Source organism: Chanodichthys erythropterus, chromosome 5, assembly GCF_024489055.1.
Source record: "Chanodichthys erythropterus isolate Z2021 chromosome 5, ASM2448905v1, whole genome shotgun sequence".
Classification (NCBI taxonomy): domain Eukaryota; kingdom Metazoa; phylum Chordata; class Actinopteri; order Cypriniformes; family Xenocyprididae; genus Chanodichthys; species Chanodichthys erythropterus.
The window spans coordinates 12,958,503-12,984,015 of NC_090225.1; the positions used below are offsets into that span (position 1 = coordinate 12,958,503).

Sequence of the window (25,513 nt, forward strand, 5' to 3'; positions counted from 1 at the left end):
GTAATTAATGACAGAAATTTCATTTTTGGGTGAACTAACCCTTTAAATCTATGACAGATGAAACACCTCTGCTGCTATGCTATTAATCTTAAGATTACAAACATACATATTTTTAAATAAATCAGGATTATTCAAAAAAGATTTTTTAAATAAAACTAACTTTGTCAAGCTTTCTATCAACTTTTTGTTATGGAGATTACATTGTCTTTGTTTATTTTTTGCTAATTTTCAGATTCCTTTTTGTGCATATTTCTTGATTTGCCATTGTTCCAGACAAAGACTTTCAATCTTAAACTAAAAAAATATATATATTTAAAAAATAACAAGTGAAAAAAAAGGTAATAAACACTTGTCCCTCAGTTGTCATTTCTGACACAACTAACCGTTTCGCAACGAAAAAAGTTTTATCAAAAGTTAGTTGAGATGAACAGTGAAGAACATGCTTATGATGAAATATGAGCCATGAAGTGTGAAGAAAATATAGAAAAATCTGATTTTAAAGAATATTTGTGTTGTGTGTCATTTCCAACCAAGCTGTAATTTTGTCAATTTATGCACAAATATATATATATATTAGGGGTGTGACGAGACAGGTAGCTCACGAGACGAGACGCGAGATTGAGTTCACGAGATGAGATTATTACACACTATTTTTAAGAAATCCTTAATGGTGAAATACATGACTAGAAAAAATATTCTGCAGGTATATTTGACATGTTTTAACTAATCATCTTGTAATAAATGTCATTTCAGTTTTACTTTCTGAGTATGAATTATCATCTGCAGTAAAAGACAACAATACTCAAGCACTGTAAAAGGTTTTGCTACTACCTCAACTGACTGACTTCTCTTCTGTATGATTTCAGTCTCTTCAGACCTTACTGTACATGATTTATGAGCTTCTACAACTTTTGACCTCCTAACTGAACTCCTTTCCACAAACTGATCATAGAAATAAAAACAGTATAAATGAAAATGTTAACATTTTACAATAAGGCCTCATTTATTAACATTAATGTATTAACCAACATCAACTAACAATGAGCAATATACGTGCTACAGTATTTATTAATCTTTGTTTATGTTAGTAAAATAATTCATTGTTGGTTCATGATAGTTCACAGTGCAAAAACTAATGTTAACAAATGAAACTTTATTGTTTGTGTTTAATAAGATTAAGAGAAAACTGTTATTCGTTTTTTTGGTAACACTTTACAATAAGTGCAACCATAATCGCACTCTCTCAATATTCAAAGTGCAAATAAGACCAAATGTTTCTTTGATACAGAGCTAAGAGATGGTTACAACTACACTGCCCAGCCTAAAATAGCTTTCATATTGAGAGATATTTGCATTCATCAGGGAGCCGCTTTCAAAATGTGGGGTATTGAAATCGCGTTTGAATGCGCGCTTGCGTTTACTTTCACTTTCGTGATCGTGCGTAACTCTGTGAATATGGAGCGGCGGCGACCATTATCCAACTGAATTAAATGTCTTTTATTTAAATACAAAGCAAAATGACAGTGGAGGCGTAATGTTAACGTAGCGGTGGCATATTCTTTCCTAATCATCCTAACGCTCTGTCATGGCAACATCACGAGACTACTTCTCGCCTCAACAAGAAATCTCGTCACATTTTAGTGTCGAGATCTCATGATATATATATATATATTAGTTTATTTGTGTGCATTTATGATACATGTAAATGCAAACATAAAATGCTCTGAAATTAGTCTTAGCAAGACAAATGAGGCATTTTATTACAAAAATTAATTTCCATAACCATCATTTCAACCACAAAATGAGCAAAAATGAGGAGAGCTTATTTTCTAAAATTCCTTATGTCCAAAAGTGCCTGTAGTTGTAAATAATGACCTGAACTCTTCGGTGATGCAGCTTTAACTGCTGTGATATTGACAGACACTGAGGTCTGATTGTGGATGAGGTTTGTTTAGTAAGTGTCAGTATGCTCTTATCAGGATGCTGCTCCTCACCTGCTGCACTCCTCTTCTTTGAAGCTCACTTCCTTTCCTTTCTCTCTCCTCCTCCTCCTCCCCACAGGCATTACCATAGCCAGTGCTCTTATTGATACGTCTCAGCAGAGGGCCGGCGACTTCAAAGACAAGGGCTTGAGTCTAAAAAGCCGCAAACAGCAGCACACGGTGCACCAGGGAACCTGCGTTTGAACCAGCCGACTGACCTCACAGGAACGGCCGAGACGCACTGATTCTGATTTTTTGTTCTCCTCTCTCTCTTTCTCTTTTGGACTCTACAAATAGAAGGAGATGGTGTTGATGAGAGGGGAGCTCTTGAAGTGTAAATGACAAAGGAGAGTCGAGACATTAGTAGTCCGTGTGTGGCTCCTCCTGAATTCCACGCTCCATAGTGGAGCTCGTATTCCCTCAGTATTGATTGAACCTCTGTAGAGGACATCTGCATTTTGATTGCACCCACTGGGTTTCTGTTTTTCAACAGCCGTTAGTGACAGGTTACAGGCCTGAATTAATCATCTGATCACATACGTAGAGGCATTGAGAATAAACCTGGCTTTCAGGGTTTTGTCCTGTCATTTATTAAAATTGTCTGTTGATGATTCTTTGATGCAGTAATTATTGTTATCCGACGACTGTATTTGGTACATATGGTTCTTTGTAATAGTCTGGGTGTGTGAAAAGGCTGAACCTGATTTCACCAAGTGCAACGTGTTCCTGGATCAACATTTCAGCCAACCAATCAGATTTGAAGGACAAGTTTAAAGTTTATGTCAAGTTTAGGATTACAACCAGGGTTAGGTGCTTCTACATCAGTGTTGTTCACCTATCATTTCCCTATGATTTTAGGATAAGTTATGGGTTAGGTTTAGGGGTGGGGATATGGTTAGCATTCAATTTTCAAATGTTGCAAACAAATAATGTTGACCCAAGAACACTTCTAACTCTGCAGAATCAGGAAGTGCGTGTGGAAAGTTTAATTGTAGAGATTAGATTGGATTTGTCTTGCAGAACTGGCCATACACTTAAATTCAACAACTGAAAAGACTGCATACATTTAAAACTGGAGTTTTGAGGCTTTTAGTCCATGCTTTTAAGCTTTGAGCTTGTCTGTATGCTAGTATGCTACTGTATATGCTAGATAAAATTCACTTTTAGCCGACATACATGCTTTGGGGTCAGTAAGCTTTGTTTTATGAGATTAATACCTTTATTCAGCAAGGATGCGTTAAATTAATCAAACATGACAGTAAATACATTTATAATGTTACAAAACGTTGCTATTTCAAATAAATGCTGTTCTTTTGAACTTTCTATTCAAGAATCTTGAAAAAAGCGTATCATAGTTTGCACTAAACTATTATGCAAGGACAGCCGTTTTCAACACTGATAATAAGAAATGTTTCTTGAGCACTGATTTGGCATATTAGAATGAATTCTGAAGGATCATGTGACACTGAAGACTGGAGTAATGATGCTGAACATTCAGCTTTGTCATCACAGGGATAAATTACATTTTAAATGTATTAAAATATAAAACAATTATTTTACATTGTAATAATATTTCACAATATTACCATTTTTACTTTATTTTTGACCAAATAAATGCAGCCTTAGTGAGTATAAGAGACTTTTTTCTAAAGTCTTACCAACTTTTTGAGATTGCAGTCTTTTTCTTTCTGAGAAAACAAAGTCAATTTTTGTCCAATCGATCTTCCTAAAATGATTCTCATGCTCAAACACACAGAATGTTTTGATAGCACTACAGAGAGAACGATTACACTTTTTATGGGCAACCTACAAATGGCTTAATTGTAGTTGTGTGTGCATTTGATAAAAGAAAGTGATTTAATCATCAATTCCACAGGGTTTTTCAGCACCATATGATTGCAGACTACCTAATGGTACTGTAGTTCTGTACAGTTAGTTGCCATACAGTAGTGCTGCATTTATCAGACAGAGTGGTTGTATTGAAACATCTTATGATCAACAGATGTGTGCCAGCAGAGAGTTAACAAGGTAACAAGCCACAACTGAAGTGGACTTAAAATATTATTATGGTTCTGTGGCCAAAATCATTGGTTTCTATGTCCGGAGTTGTCAGACTAAAATATGTCCATTTCCTAACTCAGTATCGTTCAACATGTAAATATTTTGCCTGTATTTGTAACTCTAATTGTGTATTGTCATAATGTTGTCTCAGATAGTCAAGACATGTAAAAACTGTATAATTTTGTGTCTTTTTATGAAAATGGATTAATAGGCCCCAAACATTCTCACATAAAATTTTGTTTCCTTCATTTTCAATCCTTCATTTTATTGAATCCTTTATAATTTTTGTTTTGTTGTCTGAAAATATCTTTAACAAAACCAGCCTAAATTTAAAGGGCTAGTGAATATTGTCATAATTTACTCACCCTCATGTTGTTCCAAACCTGTATGTCATTCTTGTCATTCAATGTCATTAGTAGGCTATTTCCCCCCAAAAAAGACATTTTTCAAAATATTATGTTTTGTGTTGACAGAATTTCAACTTTTGGGACGACATTAACTTCGGTACCTCGTATTCTTCTGTCCAAAGAGACTTGTGATGTTGATTTAAATTCAAACGTGTGTATTTAAATGACTCCCGTTCGGCTTAAGTCGAACAAATGTATCACTCATTGGGCTTTTTTGCACTGTTACACAGTTCACACAGGTGCGATGATACTGCATTGCAGAAACAATATCATTGTGTTGTCTCTATTGTCTCAAAGGCATTTGTTTTTGTTTATTTATTCTCATTTGCATACTTGAGTCATAACCTTTGTAAATTGTATAAATGTTGAAGAGTTTTCTGGTCTTACAGCGTTATGTAATAATTTACCTTATACATAATCAAGTTTGAACAAATGAAGATCCAGCCAAAGAAAGTTCATGTTTATGCAGAAATAAACATTTTGATAAATATCTTGTATGCTTTAGTTTTCTTTTTGAAACTGCTCTCTCTAGGAGTCAAGGAACTTTTACGCTGAAGTGAAGATCTGTGTTGTGAGATGCAGTAATTGACTAGCTGGGTCTTACAGGACAAACCATGTGGGTTGAATGGCTTGTAGACTGTTGGCAGCGTTTTACCAAGAATAAGATACAAAGTAAGGCCTGAAACTCTTTTAAAAAATAAGGTAATATATCTTGTTGTGTTTAAAGTTACCTTCTTTCATGCTCAGTTTGTCTACTGATTAATCATCTATTAAATATGTTTATAACCATCTATTCATTTGGAATAAGCTAGCAAACCCACATGAGATTGGAAAGCTGTTCAAATATCATCTACACATACTACTGCACTGGATGCTATGTTGATTTTTCATTAAAAAAGGAGGAGGAAATCACATATGTTTGTAATTAAGTGCCGTTGCCACAGGTGTTAAATGGAACAAGGCATTTAGATTCATACAAGACATATTTAACTTTTTCAGTGAGTTTGCAGTACGATTATAGACAGCTGTTTAAATGTTCTATTTGCCGATGCTGTTATTGGATCGTTTGTCAATCTGGATAAATCCCAGCAAGTTAAACATCAAAGAAAACCTTCCAGTTTGACCTTATTGACCCTCTTGCAGCCATCTGCTGTGTGTTATGTGGGTTATAGAAGCATTTTCTTTGAACAAAAAAAAAAAACAATATACAGTATTTGCAGTCTTTCTGTTTCCCCCTGCTATGACCATAATGAATGAAAAGATAAACACAAAGTGAAGTACTCTGAGAGTTATTATTAAGCACACTCTAGAGTAAATTACAATGCTTTGTTTTAATTGTCACTGATTTTTTAGCATTCTAAATGTGTGGTAATGCACATACTCAAATGATGTGTTTGAAGATGCATTTTCATGACTCCTATGCTGTGTTTTTTCTATGAAATTGGGTCATAAGGTGAGTTTTAAAGTATATTTCTGTATAATTTTAAACTCGTAAATTTGTGTTCATAAGCTGCACTCTGCCATTTTAATATGAATACATTTTAATATTTATTGGGATATAATTATATGTTCAGTAAAGTAACAACAGTTGACAGTTTAATTTGACATTACTGGCCTTGAGTCGTGAAACTACAGTGTTTCTTAGAAATAATTTTTCAATTATCACTTGTGTTCTATACACAATTATAGCAACTGAGATGTAAAATCATCCCCTACTGACCAATATAAAGTGTAGAGATTAAATATAAAAAAAAGAGTAGATCTTGTCAGTGAAGAGTTCACAAAAAAGATGATTAGACGATTTATGGAATAGTTTTTGATGCTAACAGGGTTAAAGGGAAAAACTTTAAGCATATGAAATGTCCACTAAAATCTAAAAATATATAGACAGAATAAAGCCAAAATACTAGCTTTTAATTGTAATTTGTTGTCATTGAAGTTACTGAATTTTGGTTTATTTACTTACATATAAAGATATTTTTTTAAAAAATGTCTGTATTAACTGTCATTATTTACACATATGTATAAAAGGGACACAAATTGCACTGTTTTGTAAAATATCATGATTGGTTTTGTCTCGCATGACCATGGCATCATGAACTCATCATTATCAACCCTTCTCTGAACATTGTGTTTGAATTGCAGTGGTCAGAACGCCTCTTATCTAGAGACTGATGTCTAGGCTGACCTTAATCTTTACACCATTATGTTCCACGTATATCTGGTAATTGTTGTCATCTGATTGTGAATGATCAATCACGGTGCAGTTAGACTACAAAGCCCGCAGTTGTTTTAGGGTCACATGTACCCACGTTGTGAGAAGAATAACTCTCCTGTTGGTCCGGCCGTTCACAGCAGCCCACATCAGTGCTGACAAAGGCACTGCTCTCTGTTCACCAGGCCTCAACCACAATATGCCATTATGGTAAATGGATTATTGTGTCAGTGATGAAGTCACATCAGTCAGAGTCATCTGGTTGCTAATGTGAGTCATGATGATTCGTTTGGTTTTTTAGTGTTCAGATGATTATATAGAGTGAGTAAAAGAATGAGAAAGCTACTTAGGATGATTATCACGCATCCATATTGCAAATGAAGTCGGAATAGCATAGCCGTTCTGGAATTCAGTTAATTAGTCTTTATGCCTGTGTGTATATACTCCCCACAACTGATTGAGCAAGAAAAAAGGTTTTCAAAATAATACTTTGCAGTCAACTCACTTCCAGATGTGTATCAGTGAGTAAAATCTGTTGCACAAATTTCAGTTGCATTGAATTACGTTTTTTTTTTTGTTGTTGTTTGAACATAGCAGGTGGTGATAATGTTAGTCTTGTCATTCAGACTAGGCAAAGACAAGACACGCAGCTGCAGGGGTGGATATAAAGGTGCTATAAGCGATTTCTTTATGGAATGGCATATAGAACATGATCCTAATCCCAGAAATGTATCGCTGAAATAAATGTCCTGAGATATCACGCAATCTCTGTGACAGCCCTGGTGTATGTAAGCAGTAAAATAAACAGTGGCAACGAACCGGAATCAGATTCTTTGCTTAGTCAGTCAGAGGTTCTTTCTGCCTGTCAATCATTTTTCTCATTCACAGCTGGCAGTCCAGTTTTGGGAAAATGAAAGCCATAAGTAGGCTTACACTCACTGCTGCAGTCACACACACTTGGTCGGAGTCACTGAAGTTCACAAACTCACTTTCTTCTTTGGGGGCCTGTAGGTTAGAGTGTCGGACTTGTAACCCAAAGACCGTGGGTTTAAGTCAGGAAATGTAGGTGGGGAGGAATGAACAGCGCTCTCTTCCACTCTCATTACACACAACTGAGGTGCCCAAGAGCAAGGCACCTAACCCCCAATCACTCCCCAGGCACTCCCTGAGCAAATATGGCTGCCCACTGCTCCGGGGGTGTGTGTAATACTCACTGCTGTGTGTGTGTGCACTTGGATGAGTGAAATGCAAAGCACAAATTCCGAGAATGGGACACCATACTTGGCTACACATCACTTCACTTTACTTTTAAACCCCCACCCACCCCCCAAGTAGGCGGTCGCCGGAGATACCACCTTGCTTTTTTTCTTATCAGTGTGAAAGAGACTCAAAATACTCAGTCAAATTTGGTCACACAGTTTTATACATAATTCAAAACTGTTAAGTGTGTACTTTTTTTGTGTACACTCACAGTAAAAACAAAATGTTGTGCTTTTCGCAAAATAAGGAAAACAAACATGATGTGCGATCTGATGTCTCCCTCTCAGTGAAATCAGTTCTGAAATGCATTTAAAAATGTACTGAAACTCAGCAAATACTTGCCACATACTTCTTCTTTGTTCTGCTTTACAGCATTCCACTTTGATGGGTCATTAGCCACTGGGGGAGTGTCTTTTGTCTCCCCTGGTGTGAATCACATAAATAATTATGGCCATCGACACTTCCACACATACAGCAGTGGTGACACAAAAACTGGCTTACAAAATTTAAATAATTATATTGTTGTTTGTGTTGAAGTGTTCAGAATTAGTTTTTGCATAATTGTGTGGTAAGAAAAATCTAGCCTACAAGCTTGATAACTCAAAAATCTTGTGAACAACTATTCAGTATGTGTTTTATGGCTTTATTGCAAGGACATCCCTTACAAAAAACTTACTAACCACACACAATCTTTATTTAAAAAAAAAATGCAAACATGTACATCTATTTTGCTCACATATTATTGTAGCAGAGTTTGTGCTGAATACAGCAAAATTACATGTTGGCCAATAATATAAGTAGCTGAAATAAGCACAAATGTCAGGGCATGTCAAAACATCTCAAGGGCCCCAGAATCACTCAGACCCCTGGGGGTTAACAGAGTGCAACAGTGCCTGCTCACTTTTTCAGTTTTTCCCATATGGATTTTTAAAAAGTCTTCATTAAAGAATTCTAAAGACCCAAACCAACCACCGAGGTGAATCACAACTCTACAAACTTTCATTTGAAACAAAAAAGTACTTGAAAATTGGACTATAAGACAAAGGTACAAGACTGTATACTTAATGGCTTTAATGGGGGAAAGAACTACAATCCCATGAAGCACTGCAGATGATATAATGGAAGTAAAAGCAATTTAAAGATGCTGATTTTATATAGAAACAAATTATAATAGTTGCAAAATAAACACACATATTTAAGTAGTTTCAGTGCATCATTTACAATGCTTCATTGGAGACTGGCGGATTCTAAAGTGTTCTTTTGCCGCAATTTGCTTGGCACAGTTCTCTGATTGGTGGAAGTTCTTTGCAGAATCATGGGTAATGTATTTTTATTTATTTTTTTCACCAGGAATTCTGCTGTTTAATGCAATTATTTAAAGAATAATGCAGGTTTTAGCAAAAGCTTATACAACCTCATAGCTCACAGTAGGTCTGCTTTTAAAGGTTTATAAGTTAACATTAAAAAAAAAATCCCTCCATGGAGAAAATTAATGAAAAAAACCTGGAGCATTTGGAGCATGCAAAATGTGTGCTAAATGGAATAGGAAGACAGAGGGAAATTAAGAGGGCAAAGAAGACGAGTGTGAACATTTCTAAAGCTTTGCATTGCTGGAGGAAGCAGAGGAGTTCAAATCAGTTGAAAACAGGTGTCCAGATTTACAGGTAAAATACCATGGTAGAAAGCAGTAGAAAAGAGGGGGCGTGTTTAGATCAGTTTTTAAGTTCTGATGGCTTGCATCTTTACAGACCCTTTAAAGTCAATGTTTACATACCAAAAGTTTCCCTTTATTCCTTTAGGATCTTCCCAAACTCTTCTGGTTGAGTGCTGAGACCTGCACCCTCAAATACACACTCAACCCTATCAGACCACTCTAAATAAACAACACACCGCATATCAAAGTAACGCAGCAGTCGTCTGCATACATATTGTCCCTCGCATTTCGAGACTCAAACTTTGCCTCAAGACACTGATCAGACTTGCATGAGGTGGGTCTTCATTATTGGACGGTTATGGATGCGGTGTTAGGGGCTGCCATGTTAAAGATAGCTGTTCTCCCCTGCTGTTGTGTGTTAGGACCCCACATGCCTGAGGCTCCTGAGCCTGGCCTCTGACACCACACGGCATGAGCCAATATGAGCCATACTGCCATCTCTCTCCATGCTAATGTAAAAGTAATATTCCATACATATTACAGCCCAAAAAACAGTCACACGAAAAGTCTTTGTAAATATGATCTAATTGATGCATGTCTGTGTTCATTCATTAGTTGGATATTTCAAGAGCTTCATTTTCATATCATCAGTCTAAATACCAGCAGAGAAATCTGATGAAATTTCTCAAAAGTCAAGTTGAAACGTCTTGGAGAAGGGATTTCAAGGAAGGTATTCATTTATAACTATAATCAAAATGATTAACTGGGAGGGTAATTTTACAACTGTAATACAAATGACAAATTTTGACATTGTAATGTGAAGTATGATGGCTATATACTTCTTAACCTGTGTTAATTTTGACATCAAATTCTGATTTAGTTTCAGTCATAGTCTTTTGACTAAAATGCCATTTAGTTTGAGTCATATTTTAGTCATTGGAAATTGTTTTAGTTTTAGTCTAGTTTTAGTCGACTAAATATCATAAGATTTTACAGTAGTACACTATATCTACAGTAGATATAGTCGGCTAAAATCTAATTTAGTTAAATTGTAATGCATTTAAGCATTTCCAATAGAACTTCTTACACAGATCCAATACACTGAAATAGGTACATCTGATATTCCCCAAACTGTTTATATTCACCCAACTGTACTTTGCTAGCCAAAACGGACGGTTTTTGACCGTTCAAGTGCAAAAACACGCAAAGGAGCAAAATTCAGTACTTTTCAGGGATTGACACACTTATCATTGAGGTACTATTATAGTTTTCGTTTAAAAATTTTTCATTGTAATTTTAGTTAAAAGTTTTAGTATTTTTTTGTGTTTATGTCTTTTAGTTTTTGCTTTTAAATGTCTATAAGTTTTTATTTCTGTTTATTTTAATACCTCAGGTTAAGCTAAAGCTTAGAAACTATGAAATAAAATAAGTTTACATTTTTATATATTTATCTTTTATTTCAGTTAATGTTTATTTCAAGTAATGAAGATTTTTTTTTTTTTGGTTTTAGGTTTAGTTAACTATAATAACCCTTATACTTGAAAAATATATTGAATAATGTGTCAAATGATGTTCTTAGTCTTTCCTAGAAGATACAGTAGTTTACTATTAATTAAATATAAATTAAATTAAATACAGTTTATTGTTTAAAGGTGCCCTAGAACTTTTTTTAAAAGATGTAGTATAAGTCTAGGGTGTCCCCTAAATGTGTCTGTGAAGTTTCAGCTCAAAATACCCCATAGATCTTTTTTAATTATTTTTTTTTTAACTGCCTATTTTGGGGCATCATTAGAAACGAGCCGATTTCAGGTTGTGGCCCCTTTAAATCACGTGCTCTCCGCCCCCAGAGCTCGCGCTTGCCTTAAACAGTGCAGAAACAAAGTTTACACAGCTAATATAACCCTCAAATGGATCTTTACAAAGTGTTCGTCATGCATACTGTATGCATGCATCGGATTATGTGAGTATTGTATTTATTTGGGTGTTTACATTTGATATTGAATGAGTTTGAGGCTATGCTCTGTGGCTAATGGCTAATGCTACACTGTTGGAGAGATTTATAAAGAATGAAGTTGTGTTTATGCATTATACAGACTGCAAGTGTTTAATAATGAAAATAGCGACGGCTCTTGTCTCCGTGAATACAGTAAGAAACGATGGTAACTTTAACCACATTTAACAGTACATTAGCAACATGCTAACGAAACATTTAGAAAGACAGTTTACAAATATCACTAAAAATATCATGATATCATGAATCATGTCAGTTATTATTGCTCCATCTGCCATTTTTCGCTGTTTTCCTTGCTTGCTTACCTAGTCTGATGATTCAGCAGTGCACATCCAGACGTTCTGCCCTTGTGTAATGCCTCGATCATGGGCTGGCATATGCAAATATTGGGGGTGTACACACAACAGTCGGTGTTATGTTGAGATTTGCCTGTTTTTGAGATTTATATAAGAAGGAGGAAGCAATGGAGTTTGAAACTCAGCGTATGTATTTTCCATGTACTGAACTCTTGTTATTTAACTATGCCAATATAAATTAAATTTTTAATCCTAGGGCACCTTTAAACAAAATAACAATAATGACCAGGAAAAAAATAATAATTATAAACCATGCTGAAATACACTGCAACTCTTATTCTGAAATGTCTGCAGTCTGCACTGTAGCAGGCTACTCATTTAAGTTCAGATGAGGGAGATAAAATATGCATTTCTTACAAGCGTCTAAAACATACTACCATATAAACATCGTGTAGTAAACATTGTCATAATTCATCAACATTAGCTTCTAAGCAATCGCTTGGCATAAATATGCGCTATTTAATAATTGCGAAGTAGTCTGAAGTACTGCTGCACGAGCCTGTAGAGCGCGCAACAGCGCCGCGTTTCCCGCGGTTAGATCAGCACGTTACACTTCAAATATGCGCATCTTCCACACAGGACAGCAGTCCTGACTGGATATCATCCCAAATCGTCCCTCCCTTCATTTTCGTCTCGTTTTTATTCGTTGACGAAAATTAGAGTAGATTTTAGTCATAGTTTTAGTCATTCAAAACGCATTTTTATTTAGTCATCGTCTCGTTTTCGTCCGTGAAAAAATGTACAACTAAAAATTAACACTGTTTTTAACAGTAACATGGAGTGTTTTACATCATCATGTTCCTCATAACATTTCCCATTTCATAATGTCTTTTTTCTTTTTGAAAATATATGTCAAATACATTCTAGAAAGTCAGTTTATATAGCCTTTAATTAAGAGCACAGTAATGTATGATTGCTACATTTCAGGATATGAAGTTGTATGAAATTTCATTGCGTTGACCATTTTCTAAATCAGTGTAATTTACATAAAACTAAGAGACGTCATGCTGATCCACGTCAAGAGATGGCAGTGCAGCATCTAACTCCATTATAATATCAGTACTTAAAGCAAACGAACAGCGATGCAAACTTTAGCTGAAGAAGGGTTATATGCAAAATGTTGTGTTCAGAAGTTTGCGCCTGTAGTTGTTTGTTTTGCTATTTCAGGTTTTACCGTACAGTGCAAGTAAAAGAAAGAAAAGGAAAATGCAGGTTAACAAATTAGGCAAGTTAAGTTCAACAGTTATTATTTTTTGAGAAACTCGCATTCAGAATGTTGCTATTGATAAAATTAACTTGCGTGGGTCATTTCACAATTTTCTCTATTATGTGTTTAGAGTGAGTGGGCCGGAATACATAGAAACTCAAGGCCAACTTTACTCAAGCTGATCATTAAACCACCAAAATCTGAAACTAATTTCAAGTCCATTAGGCTGCTCTTATTTGGTCAATATTAAAAAGCCAACACAGACCTGAGTTCACTGTCAAGAAGTTTATTCATTTCTCATGACATTACAATGACATTGCAGCACAGCAGTGCACTATATTGGCTCTTCTTTGGCATAGGTTACTTGCTGCTTTTCTTCCACTTGTGCTGACCCAGCAATGGTGTATTTCAGATTGTGCCAGTTAATGTAATCACCAAGTTTGTATTTGATCTTTGCTTCCATGTAGGTCTTAATCTGGCGGGCGGTAAGTACTTCTTTGTGCACATGCACATCTGATATAAAACCTGTGAAGATATAGGATTGTTGGAACCCTCCATCATATTTGGTCTGATACTGGCCGAGTGTTATGACAGGCGCTCCTTTAAAAGATACCTTAGGGCCCACCATCTTCCTAATGCTGGCTGCTTCATTCGCAAACATCTGTGCAAGACCACTGGTGGCATCCCAGGTCGCACACACTGAGTTCCACTGGTTTATTTTGAGTGACAACCCTTTGAACACAATAGGGGTGCTATGAATATACATCTGGTATTGTTTGCTGTCAGCTGTTAAAGAAAAGTCTTGAGGGTGGGACGGTGTGGCCAGAGAAAACAGACATGAGCTGGTCGACACTTGGTCAGTGTAGAATCGCAAACACACGGTGGCTGCAGACAGATCCATGGATTCGTTCGGGTGGAGCTTCACCCAGCTGCTGGTGGTCAACTCTGGGAATGTGATGACCTTCTCCCTCAAACATGTTCTGTCTGTTTTTGTCTCTGTTGTTCATATAAGAAGATGTTTAAGGCATTAAAAACTCTTTAAAATAATGTGAACCCACACTGGTTGACCCGTACAGTAGTATTATATTGATTTAAGAACAAACGCAAAGGCAAAAAAAGAGATGAAATGATAATAGCAGTCTAAATGAATTCTCTTTCCCCAGAGGTATTTTAAAAATTATATTGTTAGTATTGCAGTGCTAGTACTTACGGGACAACGCCAGACCACAACAGACAACAAAGAAAACGTATAGAGCGAGCCTCTTCATGGTCCTCTTGGTTCGAGTCAAGCACGAGAGAGGTACCAGAGTTCCTCAATCTGCTCTTTTTATACAACACTACTGCAGTGAGGACACAGCATGTTAGTGCTGATTCAGCAGTTCAGTCACAAGTGCAGATAAGGAGAGGGGCTGCACGATTTGGGCTGCACACTCTGCAGCCAATGGAATAGTTGCTCTTTAAGAGCATACATACTTAGACCTCTTTCAGTGATCAAATCAAACAGAGATAAAAAATAAAAAAAAAATCAATTGTCTTTGCATTGACTTTTTTTGTGAGGGACTTTGTTTTGTAACCTCTTTTTAGTCATAATAGTGACTTCACATTCACACTGGTGTTTATCAGTAACTCAGTTTGAATAATAATAATAATTCATTTTTATTATTATTTTAACTGTAATTATAAAAATGAATGGAAAAAAAAAAACAGTTGTATTGTTAAATCCAAAAAAAAATAATACTTGATCATTATTATAATAATTTTATTCAACAATACAGTATTAAAGTTACAATATGAATATATTTGTTTTAAAGCGTTGGTTGATTTTAGTTAGTGTGAAATGTTGCTGTTAGAGCATAACATCTGCAAAGTTACAACGTTCAAAGTTCAACGTAAAGGGAGATATTTTATTTTAAAGGGAACCTCTGGTGTTAAGACTTATATGGCTTAATATAATGTAAATGATGTCTGTTACTGAAATATGTAGTAGAAAAGCCATGAAAGTTTTACGTTATTAAAAAAAAAAAAAAAAAAAAAAAAAAAATCTGTCCACAAAACAAAACTATGCAATTTTGTTTTGGAAATTATGCAAATGTAAAAAATAAAGTTAATTGTGCAGCCCTCAAAGGAGCCATGATCACTGACCTATTGCTGTCTCCTTTTGTGAACAAAATTATTGCCTTGGCTATTTAGGCTAAATTCTTCCTATACTCCATGCTTGTAAAAAAAAAAAAAAAAAAATCCTTGTCACAAGAAGAGACAACAACAAAGGCGAGTGTGTCAACATTTTTAATCGTTTTCATAGAATACTTTTTACATTTACACAAGCTAAGAAGAAATGTGACAGATTGTGGAGGAGTCTTGTGTTTGCATTTTAAATGCTCTGGAGCAATAACATGTGAATATAGAGAAATATAGATTTTACAATGTGGCATTCTTATTTTCCTGTTCCCGTCTGAAGCACACAGCAGCTGCATTCAAATCCAAAAACACCAGACCACTGCAGAAAGCCTGCGTAGAATCCATTATACACTGCGTCCAATAGCTTTTATTGCATTTCTATCTCTCATGCTTGGTTTTTTAATGTTCATACTTTTAAAGTTCCTGTACTGCTTACCAGCAGAAAAGACAACATTACAATAAATAAACCCATAATGCAAAAAGATACAAAAATAAGAGTTTTTTTTTCCCCCTTTCATTTTGGTTTACCATAAAACAATAGCATAGTGTTATACTAAATAAATGGCTGTTGTACATTTCCTTCATTTGGGATACTACAGGACAGCAATAATAACAGATGTAAGTCTTTAATTTGTACTGTTATCTCTAAACAAAAATATATAGTGTATATAGTTACTGAGAAAAGCAATAAATCCTCATCCAATATGATAATACATTGTACAACCAGATCCCAATTCAAATATAGCAGGCTCTATAAACAAAGTTCATGTTGAAGTATATATATGTTTGTGTGTTTTTTGTTTTTTTTTATGTAGCACTTAAAATGTTCTGTAAATAACATGAAGTACAACAATACATTATTATTATTATTTTTTTGTTGTTGTTCAAAATGCCACATGAACCAAAGCAGCATGTCATAGACTCTTTTAACGTGTACCGTTGAGGTGGTTAAACTGCACATGCCTCATACTGACATATAGAATTCTCACGGATTTTAAGTAATTGTGATTCAGGATCACAGGTACTGACTCTTTCAGTAACTTTTGTATAGACATACAGTACAAAAAACTGGCTACAGTATATAATACATACATGACTAGTTTGCATGTTTCATTTGGGCCGAAGTATGAAAATCCCTGTCAAAGCAACATCAGAAAGGCAGCATACACTCGATAGATAAGCGGATGCCGGTTAGTTTAGCCTGGTGAGTGGTGATGTGCAAGTTACAGATACGCAGTTGTAACATAGAACCTTTTACATATCATCTGATTACACAAAAACCAATGGCTTTCTGGCCTCAGTCCATGCTTTCGCTAGAAACTGTGGCATTGGAGTTATGAAACCCCAGTTCTATTGACATATCCATCCAGTCAACCTGTGACCTCCTCATGTTCAAACAAACTGACATACAAACAGCATTACACATTCACACATGCAGCCACACACACAAACACACCATGACAAATGGACAAAATTGTCAAATAGGCTCCTTCATGTATTATCAGACGAGCTACTTCCTTCAGGTCATTCAGTTATGCTTGGGCTGGAAACTCTTGATCAGTAAACTCCCCTCTAAACTCACTTTCTATGACTAGGTGTTTTGCAAATGTTTTTTTTTTTTTTGATATGTTTGACCTACAAACAGGCCAATGATGCTATAGAAAAACTACAGAGGAGAAGCACAATTTGTGAGAATCTAATTTTCACCAAAACGTCAACCAAAATAAAAGATAGGCAGAAGACAATTTGTGTAAATAAACAGTGACCGCATCTCTATAGTGTCTTTTGCTGTTTTTGTGTGTACCAGTGAGCAATGGATGGAGCACACTGCATCTTTAAGTACACATACGCACAGATAAGATTAATCTCTACTGCTGTGACAGGAGTCCTTATGATTTCTGGCCCTCAAAACACCAGCGGTTGTGGAGACGGCACAACATCACATGGGAATGCTGCAATGATTCTGAGGCGCTCTTGCATTTCTTTCACGTTTCATCTTCCGATGCAAAACCAGGAGGGAAGAGACAGAAACTCGAGTACACCAAGACCACTTCGTTTCGTTGCATCAACAACATCAACAAAAGCTCTTAAAAACAGAACAGTGATAGAGAGAGAGAGAGGATGGGATGGACTAAGAGAGAGAAAGAGAGAGTACTGAGTACAACAGATTGACCAGGAACAGCAATCGACTTTGTACAAGTTGTGACGGTCCATGTTTTATGTTCTTAAGTGGCTACAACATCGATGCGGTGAAGATGCAGTACAAGGAGGTAGCCAGTAGGAGCAGCAGATAGCTAAGGCCTGATAGAGACGCCTGCCGAGTGGACGAATTCCTGGGGATGGCATTGGAGGAGCTGGGGTCATTGATCTGTGGGTCCTTAAAGGAACATAACGGTGAACATGTGAGAAAGCTGATAAACATTTATTCTAAGCAGACAAGAGATAGTTAGACGAGTCATAAATTCACATATTTTCCCATTATGATATTTTACCTTGAACTCTATCTATCAGAAATTGTACGCATATGTGCTTGGCTTTTAAAGGAAAATGACTTTCACCTTGGAAACAATTGCTAATGTGTTGTTACACTGTAAAAGTGTCCAACAGAACAGCAAAAATAAAATTATTTCAAAAATAAAAATGCCATTCTGAGTTATGCCTAACATGGATTCAGATGTCTAAAAGATTTAAAAAAAGCTCTTTGATTCCGCAATGAAATTATTTGCTGAAAAGAGGTCAATTTTTAGGGCTGTTTGGACCTGCCGCTGCAACACTAAATGTCATTCTGGCATATAATGTTGCTTTTATTATGTACAATGACATTTAGTGAACTTTAAAAGGCAGAAGATAAGCAACGTTCACATTTTGCCATCGCCCACCTCAAAGATCATGTGTATACCGGGCGGGAAGGGCCCTCTAGTGCTGTGTCAAAGTTCAGCCGAACTGGGCTAATGTGACATGAGATAATTACTGCTTTATCTTTGTTATTTTGTTTCATTATGATTCATCCTTTCAATAGCACTTGACATATTTCGGAGATATGTCTGGTTTGAGATGTTCTGTCAATGTCATTTTAGCATGAAAAGAACTATACTTACCAAACATAACACATCTATTGTGTTGTTTGTCTTCAGCTTCTGAGCCTAGAAAGGAAAAATAAAACTCTGTTAAATCAATCCGATCGAAATTAAATATCCTGGACCGAGAAAATCCTTGCCAAACAACATTGTATGTTGTATTACAATAATGCTTCAGGATGATCCACAGCAGATAATCGATAGCAAAACACTCAGACTGGTGTTTATAGCTGCAATTTTATAGCCGTTAATTGCATTGTATTAGTAGTGTGCTTTATAATGCTATTGTAATTCTGTAAGTTGAAATAAATACTAATCATAGCAGGTAGGTTACTGCAAGATTCTCATTTGAGTCCACCTTATATTTCTCAAAAACAATGATCAAATTTTAGCATTTTAAATGTAACCCTTCCAGTAGAATACAATTAAGCATGAATTTCACTTCCTTATGTGTGTGTGTACTTGTGTACAGGTATGTGTGTCTAAGGAAGTGAGAAGTGGCGGTGATATAGGAGAACTGGTGACAGTATAATGAATGGATTCCTGTGTGTTAGCGGTTTGGTATCCTCCTGAAAGCAGCCGACTTGAATCTAAGCCAGAGCCCAGCATGATAAAGCAATGCCTCGGCCTGCATGAAACATTATAAACAACCGCATCTACGGACCTGTAGAAAGAGGGTTTGAGGTTTAATATCAATGATTAATTTCTCCTAGAGTGGTTCTAGCACCCTTTAAACACTTTCGAAATTGAAGAAATAAACCAAACCAACAAAAAACAAGTATAATTCTCAGGCACAAAAAAGTTGGATAATTGTTCTCTGTACATATCAAGTGCTGTTTTAATTACATTGAAGCAAAAACACTCCCGAAGTGCAAGATATGTCACTCTAATAGACCAAAAAAGGAAGAAGAAAAGGAAAAAGAGAGCAAAACTCATGAAATTGGCCCTTAATCTCACTGAATCACTTGACAGCATACTAAGCAGAGAGTTTCTCACTTTAATTGTATATTTAGAACATGGGTTCACACTGAACCAAGAACTGTCTCGTACGACTAAAGCAGAGCATTCAGTAATTTAGCAAACGAATGTGCTCAATACTTGCATTTTGACACACTTTTACACAAGTTGAGATTGTACCATATGTCTCTTTGTTTTGAGAGTGGAAATGCACATCTGGCTCTGTCATTTTACCCACACAAAAACATGCAAAGACAAAAACCCTTTCTACCATATAACTAAAGGGGGGCGCTAGCAGTACAGCTGGCTGTAAACATCCAGTTTCTTAACCAGAGTGAGAGATAAGACGTTTGATATGCAACAAAGGCCGCGTTAACATGGCATTTGCATGCTGGAGTCGTCTCGCTAGTTTTCCTGGAGGTCAGCTGCGTGTGCTGCGATCATTTGAAACCGACGAAGAAAGACTGACAGACATATCCCATGAGTCTGCACTCCCTGTCTCTGTTCTTCTCCTCATTTTCACATTGACAGCTGCTCCCCCTCAGAGGACTACGTTTAGCAGCGAGGCTAATACAGAAACATGTAAACTCATTAACTTCACTCTCAAAACCACTTTCTCCCGCTGCTGTGCTGCTCTCTGTTGGAGTGTATGGGTGTGAGTGTGTGTTCGTCTTAATGTCTGTGATTATATATTTGCCTTGTCTCTAATTAAAAGACAAATGCCGTATATGGCCAGCTCTGAGTCGTTGTAAATTGTATTTGTACGTGCAGCATGACTAGTTGTCACAAAGGCTGTATTTGGGATTTGGCGGACACTTTTAAAAGCGACTTGCGTTGCATTCAATGTATACATTAATCAGTTCATGCATTCCCTGGGAATTGTTCCCATGACCTTGGTGTTGCTAAAACCAGGCCCTACTGTTTGAACTACAGAAATGCTGAACTTACAAGATTTTCAGTCAAAAGTCCAATTACACAAATGTTGCTGACTTCAAACACTTAGTTCAAAACCCTTTTTTTTTTTTTTGTGAAAATTATGTAGACTGTGAATATCACATTTCTATTATAGATGGTACAAATAAGAGTCAACCATGTAATGAAGGTAAATATATATCAATTCAATTCTAGAATTAAATTTCTGTTTGCCATTTTCTGAGTGTTACCATACATTTTTGCTGTTTTACATTTTGTTTCATAATTACTCTTGAAATTTTGTTGAGAGACATTAACAGTTACATTTAATCATTTAGCAGATGGTTTTATCCAAAGCAACTTAAAAATGAGAACAATAGAAGCAGTTAAGCCAACAAAAGGGCAACAATATGTAAGTCTCAGTTAGTCTAGCACAGTACATGTGGAGAGTTTTTTTTTATTATATATAAATAGAAAAAATAGCATAGAAATGGAATAGAAAATGTTAGTATTAATGGGTCAAGTGTTGATGAAAGAGACATGATATAGTAGCATCTAAGTGGCCATTTAAACCAACTAAAATGGGAAAATGTGTATGCGTTTTACACGACAATGTTGTTTTGGAAGCCTGAAAACACAAACTTTTGAAAACTGGTTTCAAAGTGTAAGTTTTTGAAAATGATACTGTTAATACATTACATTACATACTGTTAGTAAATTACAAAAACGGGAATTTGTGACAACGGTGACATTATGCACTTACGTATTACGTGTTCTGTCTATTATAGCCACGTGGCTTTCTTTACAAACAGACAGCACCAACTACTGGCCTGGCATGCATAATACAGCATAATTTTCACGGAATGACTGTATGTGAATGGGGGTCATTTTGATAATGTTGTTGTCCGTACGCGAAAAACGTAAAGGTTAAACTTTTCTGTTTTTAGTACATTGTTGTCGTGTAAACGTATCCTAAAGGCCAGAACACACCAAGGCGACGCCAATGAACTAGTGGCGACGAAAGCAGACTGCGGGGTTGGCTCAAGTCGGCAGCGTCTGTAATCCAAAGTTGCCCAAACTGACACTCGACAGCCGACGGCCAAGTAGCACATCAGTTTTGCGCCTGCGTGAGATGAAATGCCTTTCCGTACCAGTAGGTGGCAGTATCTGAAAAGCCAATCAGAATGATCAGATGGCCCAACAAGCTCCAACAGCGATTCAAAATTTCGAATCGGCCGAAAAAAAGCCGACGAGGACCAACTTCAGCCGACGGTGGGGAACACACTGAGAAAACTTAGTCTGCCGACGAAGAAAAACTGCCCGACGGCCGACCGTCGAGTTGGTGTGTTCCTGCCTTAATATGCTGTTTAACGTTACCTTTGTGACAACTGACCCAATATAGTTTGACAACATTGATAATAGTTTTTTTGTAAGCAAGACTTTAAGGTTTTTACTTGAAAATTTACTTTAAAACTGAACCTACCCCTGAGAAATATTCAGTGGAGTAAGAAGTGACAAATTGGCCTCCCCTATGACATAGTATAGCTCTCTCAAATCAAGCATACGCAACTGAACTATTCCCTTCATAAAAACATTATTTTCAAGATCACCAGAGGTATTTATTAACTCCGAACACATAAAGACTACAAACACAGTCAGTTTTAAAACCCTGCATTTCCTGGGGCACATACACTAAACCCACAATACATACAAGAAACTTGAAGATCTATGTCTGCAATAGTTCCACTGACCTGGAGGCTACCACAGAACTGGTAGAGGGAGTTATCAGCCGGGTTGAGTTGGTTGATGTGTGTCGCCGGCTCTATAGCATTAGGCGATCTTTCTCGATCCCTGGCCCGCTGGGATGGTGTTGTCATAGAGGCAGTGGTTTGCACTGGGGGCATCGGCTGCCACACGCTCACATCGGTCCCATTTCCAAACGCCTGGATCGCATTGCCTACATACAAAGAACAAAGATAGTATATACCTCCTATTAAAAGAGAGATATGAAATATGCAATAATTAACTTTCAGGCAAATACAGAGATACACAAGATAAACACTGTGGACAGGTTTTGCCTCCTGTCTGCTGTCAACGTGATAGTCTGGGAGATGTTTACTATAAAATCAGAGAGCCATGACTGTTTATTAGTATTTCAAATGTGTAAATGGCTGTAAATGAATGCCTAAATACTGGAATTAATTTACATATTTATGTGCATGCTGTATATGCATGTAGCACAGGTTTCTCTAAAAATATCAAATAATATATATGCATAGAAAATGAACTGATGGGTGCTAAATAATGAAACTGAGGGCATGAAAAATCGCCCTGTATAATGACAGGTGATGTTTATATGTTTCTGATTTCCTGCATGAAAAGCATCTGCATAATGACCATCAGCTTGATCTCTCTTTCTCTGATATTTATAATAAATGATTTAACAGAAGGACCAGCAGTGTGTAGCATTCAGTATATGACAGAGTGACTGCAAGCACAGATATTAACATAGTTAATAGATAATGTGCTGTTTGCTTTGAATGCCTGTGTCATAGACCGGAAATGATGCATATTTGCCTCTCCACATATGAAAGACTGGAAATGACTTTGATTTGCCCCAACTCTTAGTTTGGGCCTTCCAAAAATATATGGGAATATATTGTAAAATATACTGCGATATATTACATAATACATTTCCATATATGGGAAACTAGTGCTTATATTTTTCAATAAGCTGCAATATATGTATTGACCATGTATGGCTATAAATTGATACATATAATATATGTATAAATGAAGACAAAAATAGCATTACATTCATAAAGTTTTATCCTTTATTGTGTACATATATTGCACATACATGTTCCCATATAAATGTGAATGTATTGTACACACATATATACACACTTTCATGGAATGAGTAACAATCAGTGGTTACAACAGACTTCTAGTTCCTAGCATGCTTTGCTTCTGACTGAGAGTAAATGTTTAAATTAAGTGTTATTTCATGTGTTTTGCTCAATATTGATGTAGTGGAAGATCTGTTAGTGTTTAAAGTTTTATTTTGGAATTTAAAAGGTTTTCTGGTATGTGTGAGTTTTTGGGGTTACCATTGTGCTGAAGAATAGAGCCTGTGGTTAGGTTTATGATTGGCACCATTGAGCACCATTAAAGGGATAGTTCACCCAAAAATGAAAATTTGATGTTTATCTGCTTACCCCCAGGGCATCCAAGATGTAGAGGACTTTTTTTCTTCAGTCGAATGCAAATTGTGATTTTTAACTGCAACCGCTGCCGTCTGTCAGTCAAATAATAGCAGTGATTGGGAACTTGAACAATAAGAGTCGAAAAAACTTCCATAGACAAATCCAAATTAAACCCTGCGGCTCGTGACGACACATTAATGTCCTAAGACACGAAACGATCGGTTTGTGCGAGAAACCGAACAGTATTTATATATTTTTTTTACCTCTAATATACCACTATGTCCAACTTCGTTCAGCTTCCGGCTAGTGAGGTCTGATCGCGCTCTGACAACGGAAGTGATGTCATCACATCACTTCCGTCATTAGAAAGTGTTTTTTGACCTCACTAACAGGAAGCTGAACGAAATTGGACATAGTGGTGTATTAGAGGTAAAAATTATATAAATAATGTTCGGTTTCTCGCACAAACCGTTCGTTTCGTGTCTTAGGACATTAATGTGTCGTCACGAGCCGCAGGTTTTAATTTTGATTTGTCTAAGCAAGTTTTATTTACTGTTATAGTTGAAGTTCCCATCTACTGCTATTATTTGACTGACAGACGGCAGCGGTTGCAGTTAAAAATCATAATTTGCATTCGACTGAAGAAAAAAAGTCACCTACATCTTGGATGCACTGGGGGTAAGCAGATAAACATCAAATTTTCATTTTTGGGTGAACTATCCCTTTAAGACTATAATAAATGTATTTAAAAAGTAATGGCTGTGCACGCTATAGCACAGTGATAGTCTCTTTGGTAGAAACGTTAGTACATGCAGGTGTGCTTTTGTTAACTAACTTGAAAATATGAAACATTTAAAATGTAAAGAATTATAAAATATAAGAAATGTGTTACGTAATATATTTTACCATATATGTGTTTATACTGCATGAGTAAATATATCTGCAATATAGTATGCATGCAGTACCATATCTGATCACATATAAATCTATATATTATTATAAAATTGCAAACATTATGGTATATTAGTAAATATATTATAACATATTTTTCAATATATGAAAAGCGGCAATTCCTTATGTATTATTCAATGTATTGTAATATATTTACACAATATATTTGTTCTGTATATTTTCAAATATACTGTTCATGTAATATATTGATCATTCATATATGGGGAAATATATATAAGGGCCAGCCTTTCCCAGAACTAGGCTCTGCTGCCTCATTATATGGGCCTCTGACAGGCTCTTGCTCTCCCGGCATGCCATCTTCACTGAAACAGCACAGACAGCACACTAGTGTGTGAAGAGTTTTTAATAAAAGTCCAAGTATGTTTGGTACAGTGTGTGTGTGTTGTTGTTGTGTTGTGATGTTGTTCTTGATAAGAAATGTCCGCCCTCTCTCATAGCGCTAAGTTCTTTCTGTCGCTACGCTGCCTTTTAATGTTTATTTTTTCATCTCCTCCTCTAATTTTATCATACTCACATTTAAATAGTTTGAGCAAACACATGATGAATGTGTTGTTTGCTATTTTTAGATGCTTTCTCTCCATCTCTCTAGGAAATACTGGAAAAGACCCACAAGGCTCTGAGCGCTTTGATCGTTGTTTTGAGTCTATGAGCCCTGACACATTTTCTTCAGCAGATGAATCGTGTAGTTTCCTCTCATGTGCATGTCTCTCAATGAGTCATGTTCTCTGAATCCACTCTACACTCCACCAGCTGATGTCTGGAGACCTTCATATCCACAAGGTTTTATGTTTCAAAGAAAGGAAAATGTACTGCAATATCAGGCTACTGTTTACTGTTTTTGTTTTTTTCTGACGAAATGAAGACCAGATTTTTCTGTTGTAAATAACAATGCTGTTCTTTTGAACTTTCTATTTGCCAAAGACTATCACAAAAATATTAAGCAGACCATCTGATGACTCAATGATAATCATAATACATGACAATAACTATAAAAGTTTCTTGAGCATCAAATCATCATATTAGAATGATTTCTGAAGGAGCATGTGACACTGGAGGAA

The 25,513-nt window shown here is 36.1% G+C and overlaps 3 protein-coding genes across 6 annotated transcripts in view; 1 reads left to right on the forward strand and 2 right to left on the reverse strand.

Annotated features, from left to right (window-relative positions):
* atrnl1a (attractin-like 1a) overlaps positions 1-25,513 on the forward strand; it is a 332,899-nt gene that overhangs the window by 265,116 nt on the left and 42,270 nt on the right. The window contains exon 30 of one of the 3 annotated variants that reach the window (XM_067386113.1): positions 2,062-4,889. The exons of the other annotated variants lie outside the window; for them this stretch is intronic. Coding sequence (XP_067242214.1) covers positions 2,062-2,186 — 125 coding nt within the window. The 3' untranslated portion in view covers positions 2,187-4,889. Of the gene's footprint in view, positions 1-2,061; positions 4,890-25,513 lie in introns of those variants that run through there. 3 annotated transcript variants of the gene reach the window in all.
* On the reverse strand, positions 13,420-14,521 carry apcs (amyloid P component, serum). Its single transcript, XM_067385204.1, has 2 exons — positions 14,364-14,521; positions 13,420-14,149 (listed from the first exon to the last, which is right to left on the reverse strand). The coding sequence occupies exons 1-2, from the start codon at positions 14,419-14,421 to the stop codon at positions 13,488-13,490; spliced, it is 720 nt and encodes a 239-aa protein (XP_067241305.1). The 5' UTR covers positions 14,422-14,521; the 3' UTR covers positions 13,420-13,487.
* Positions 15,451-25,513, reverse strand: part of gfra1a (gdnf family receptor alpha 1a) — an 85,508-nt gene continuing 75,445 nt past the window's right edge. For both annotated transcript variants that reach the window (XM_067386120.1, XM_067386119.1), the window contains 3 exons: positions 22,029-22,234; positions 18,430-18,474; positions 15,451-17,708 (listed from right to left, as the gene is read on the reverse strand). In XM_067386120.1, the coding sequence (XP_067242221.1) occupies positions 17,565-17,708; positions 18,430-18,474; positions 22,029-22,234 (395 nt within the window). In that variant the 3' untranslated portion in view covers positions 15,451-17,564. The remainder of the gene's footprint in view (positions 17,709-18,429; positions 18,475-22,028; positions 22,235-25,513) is intronic.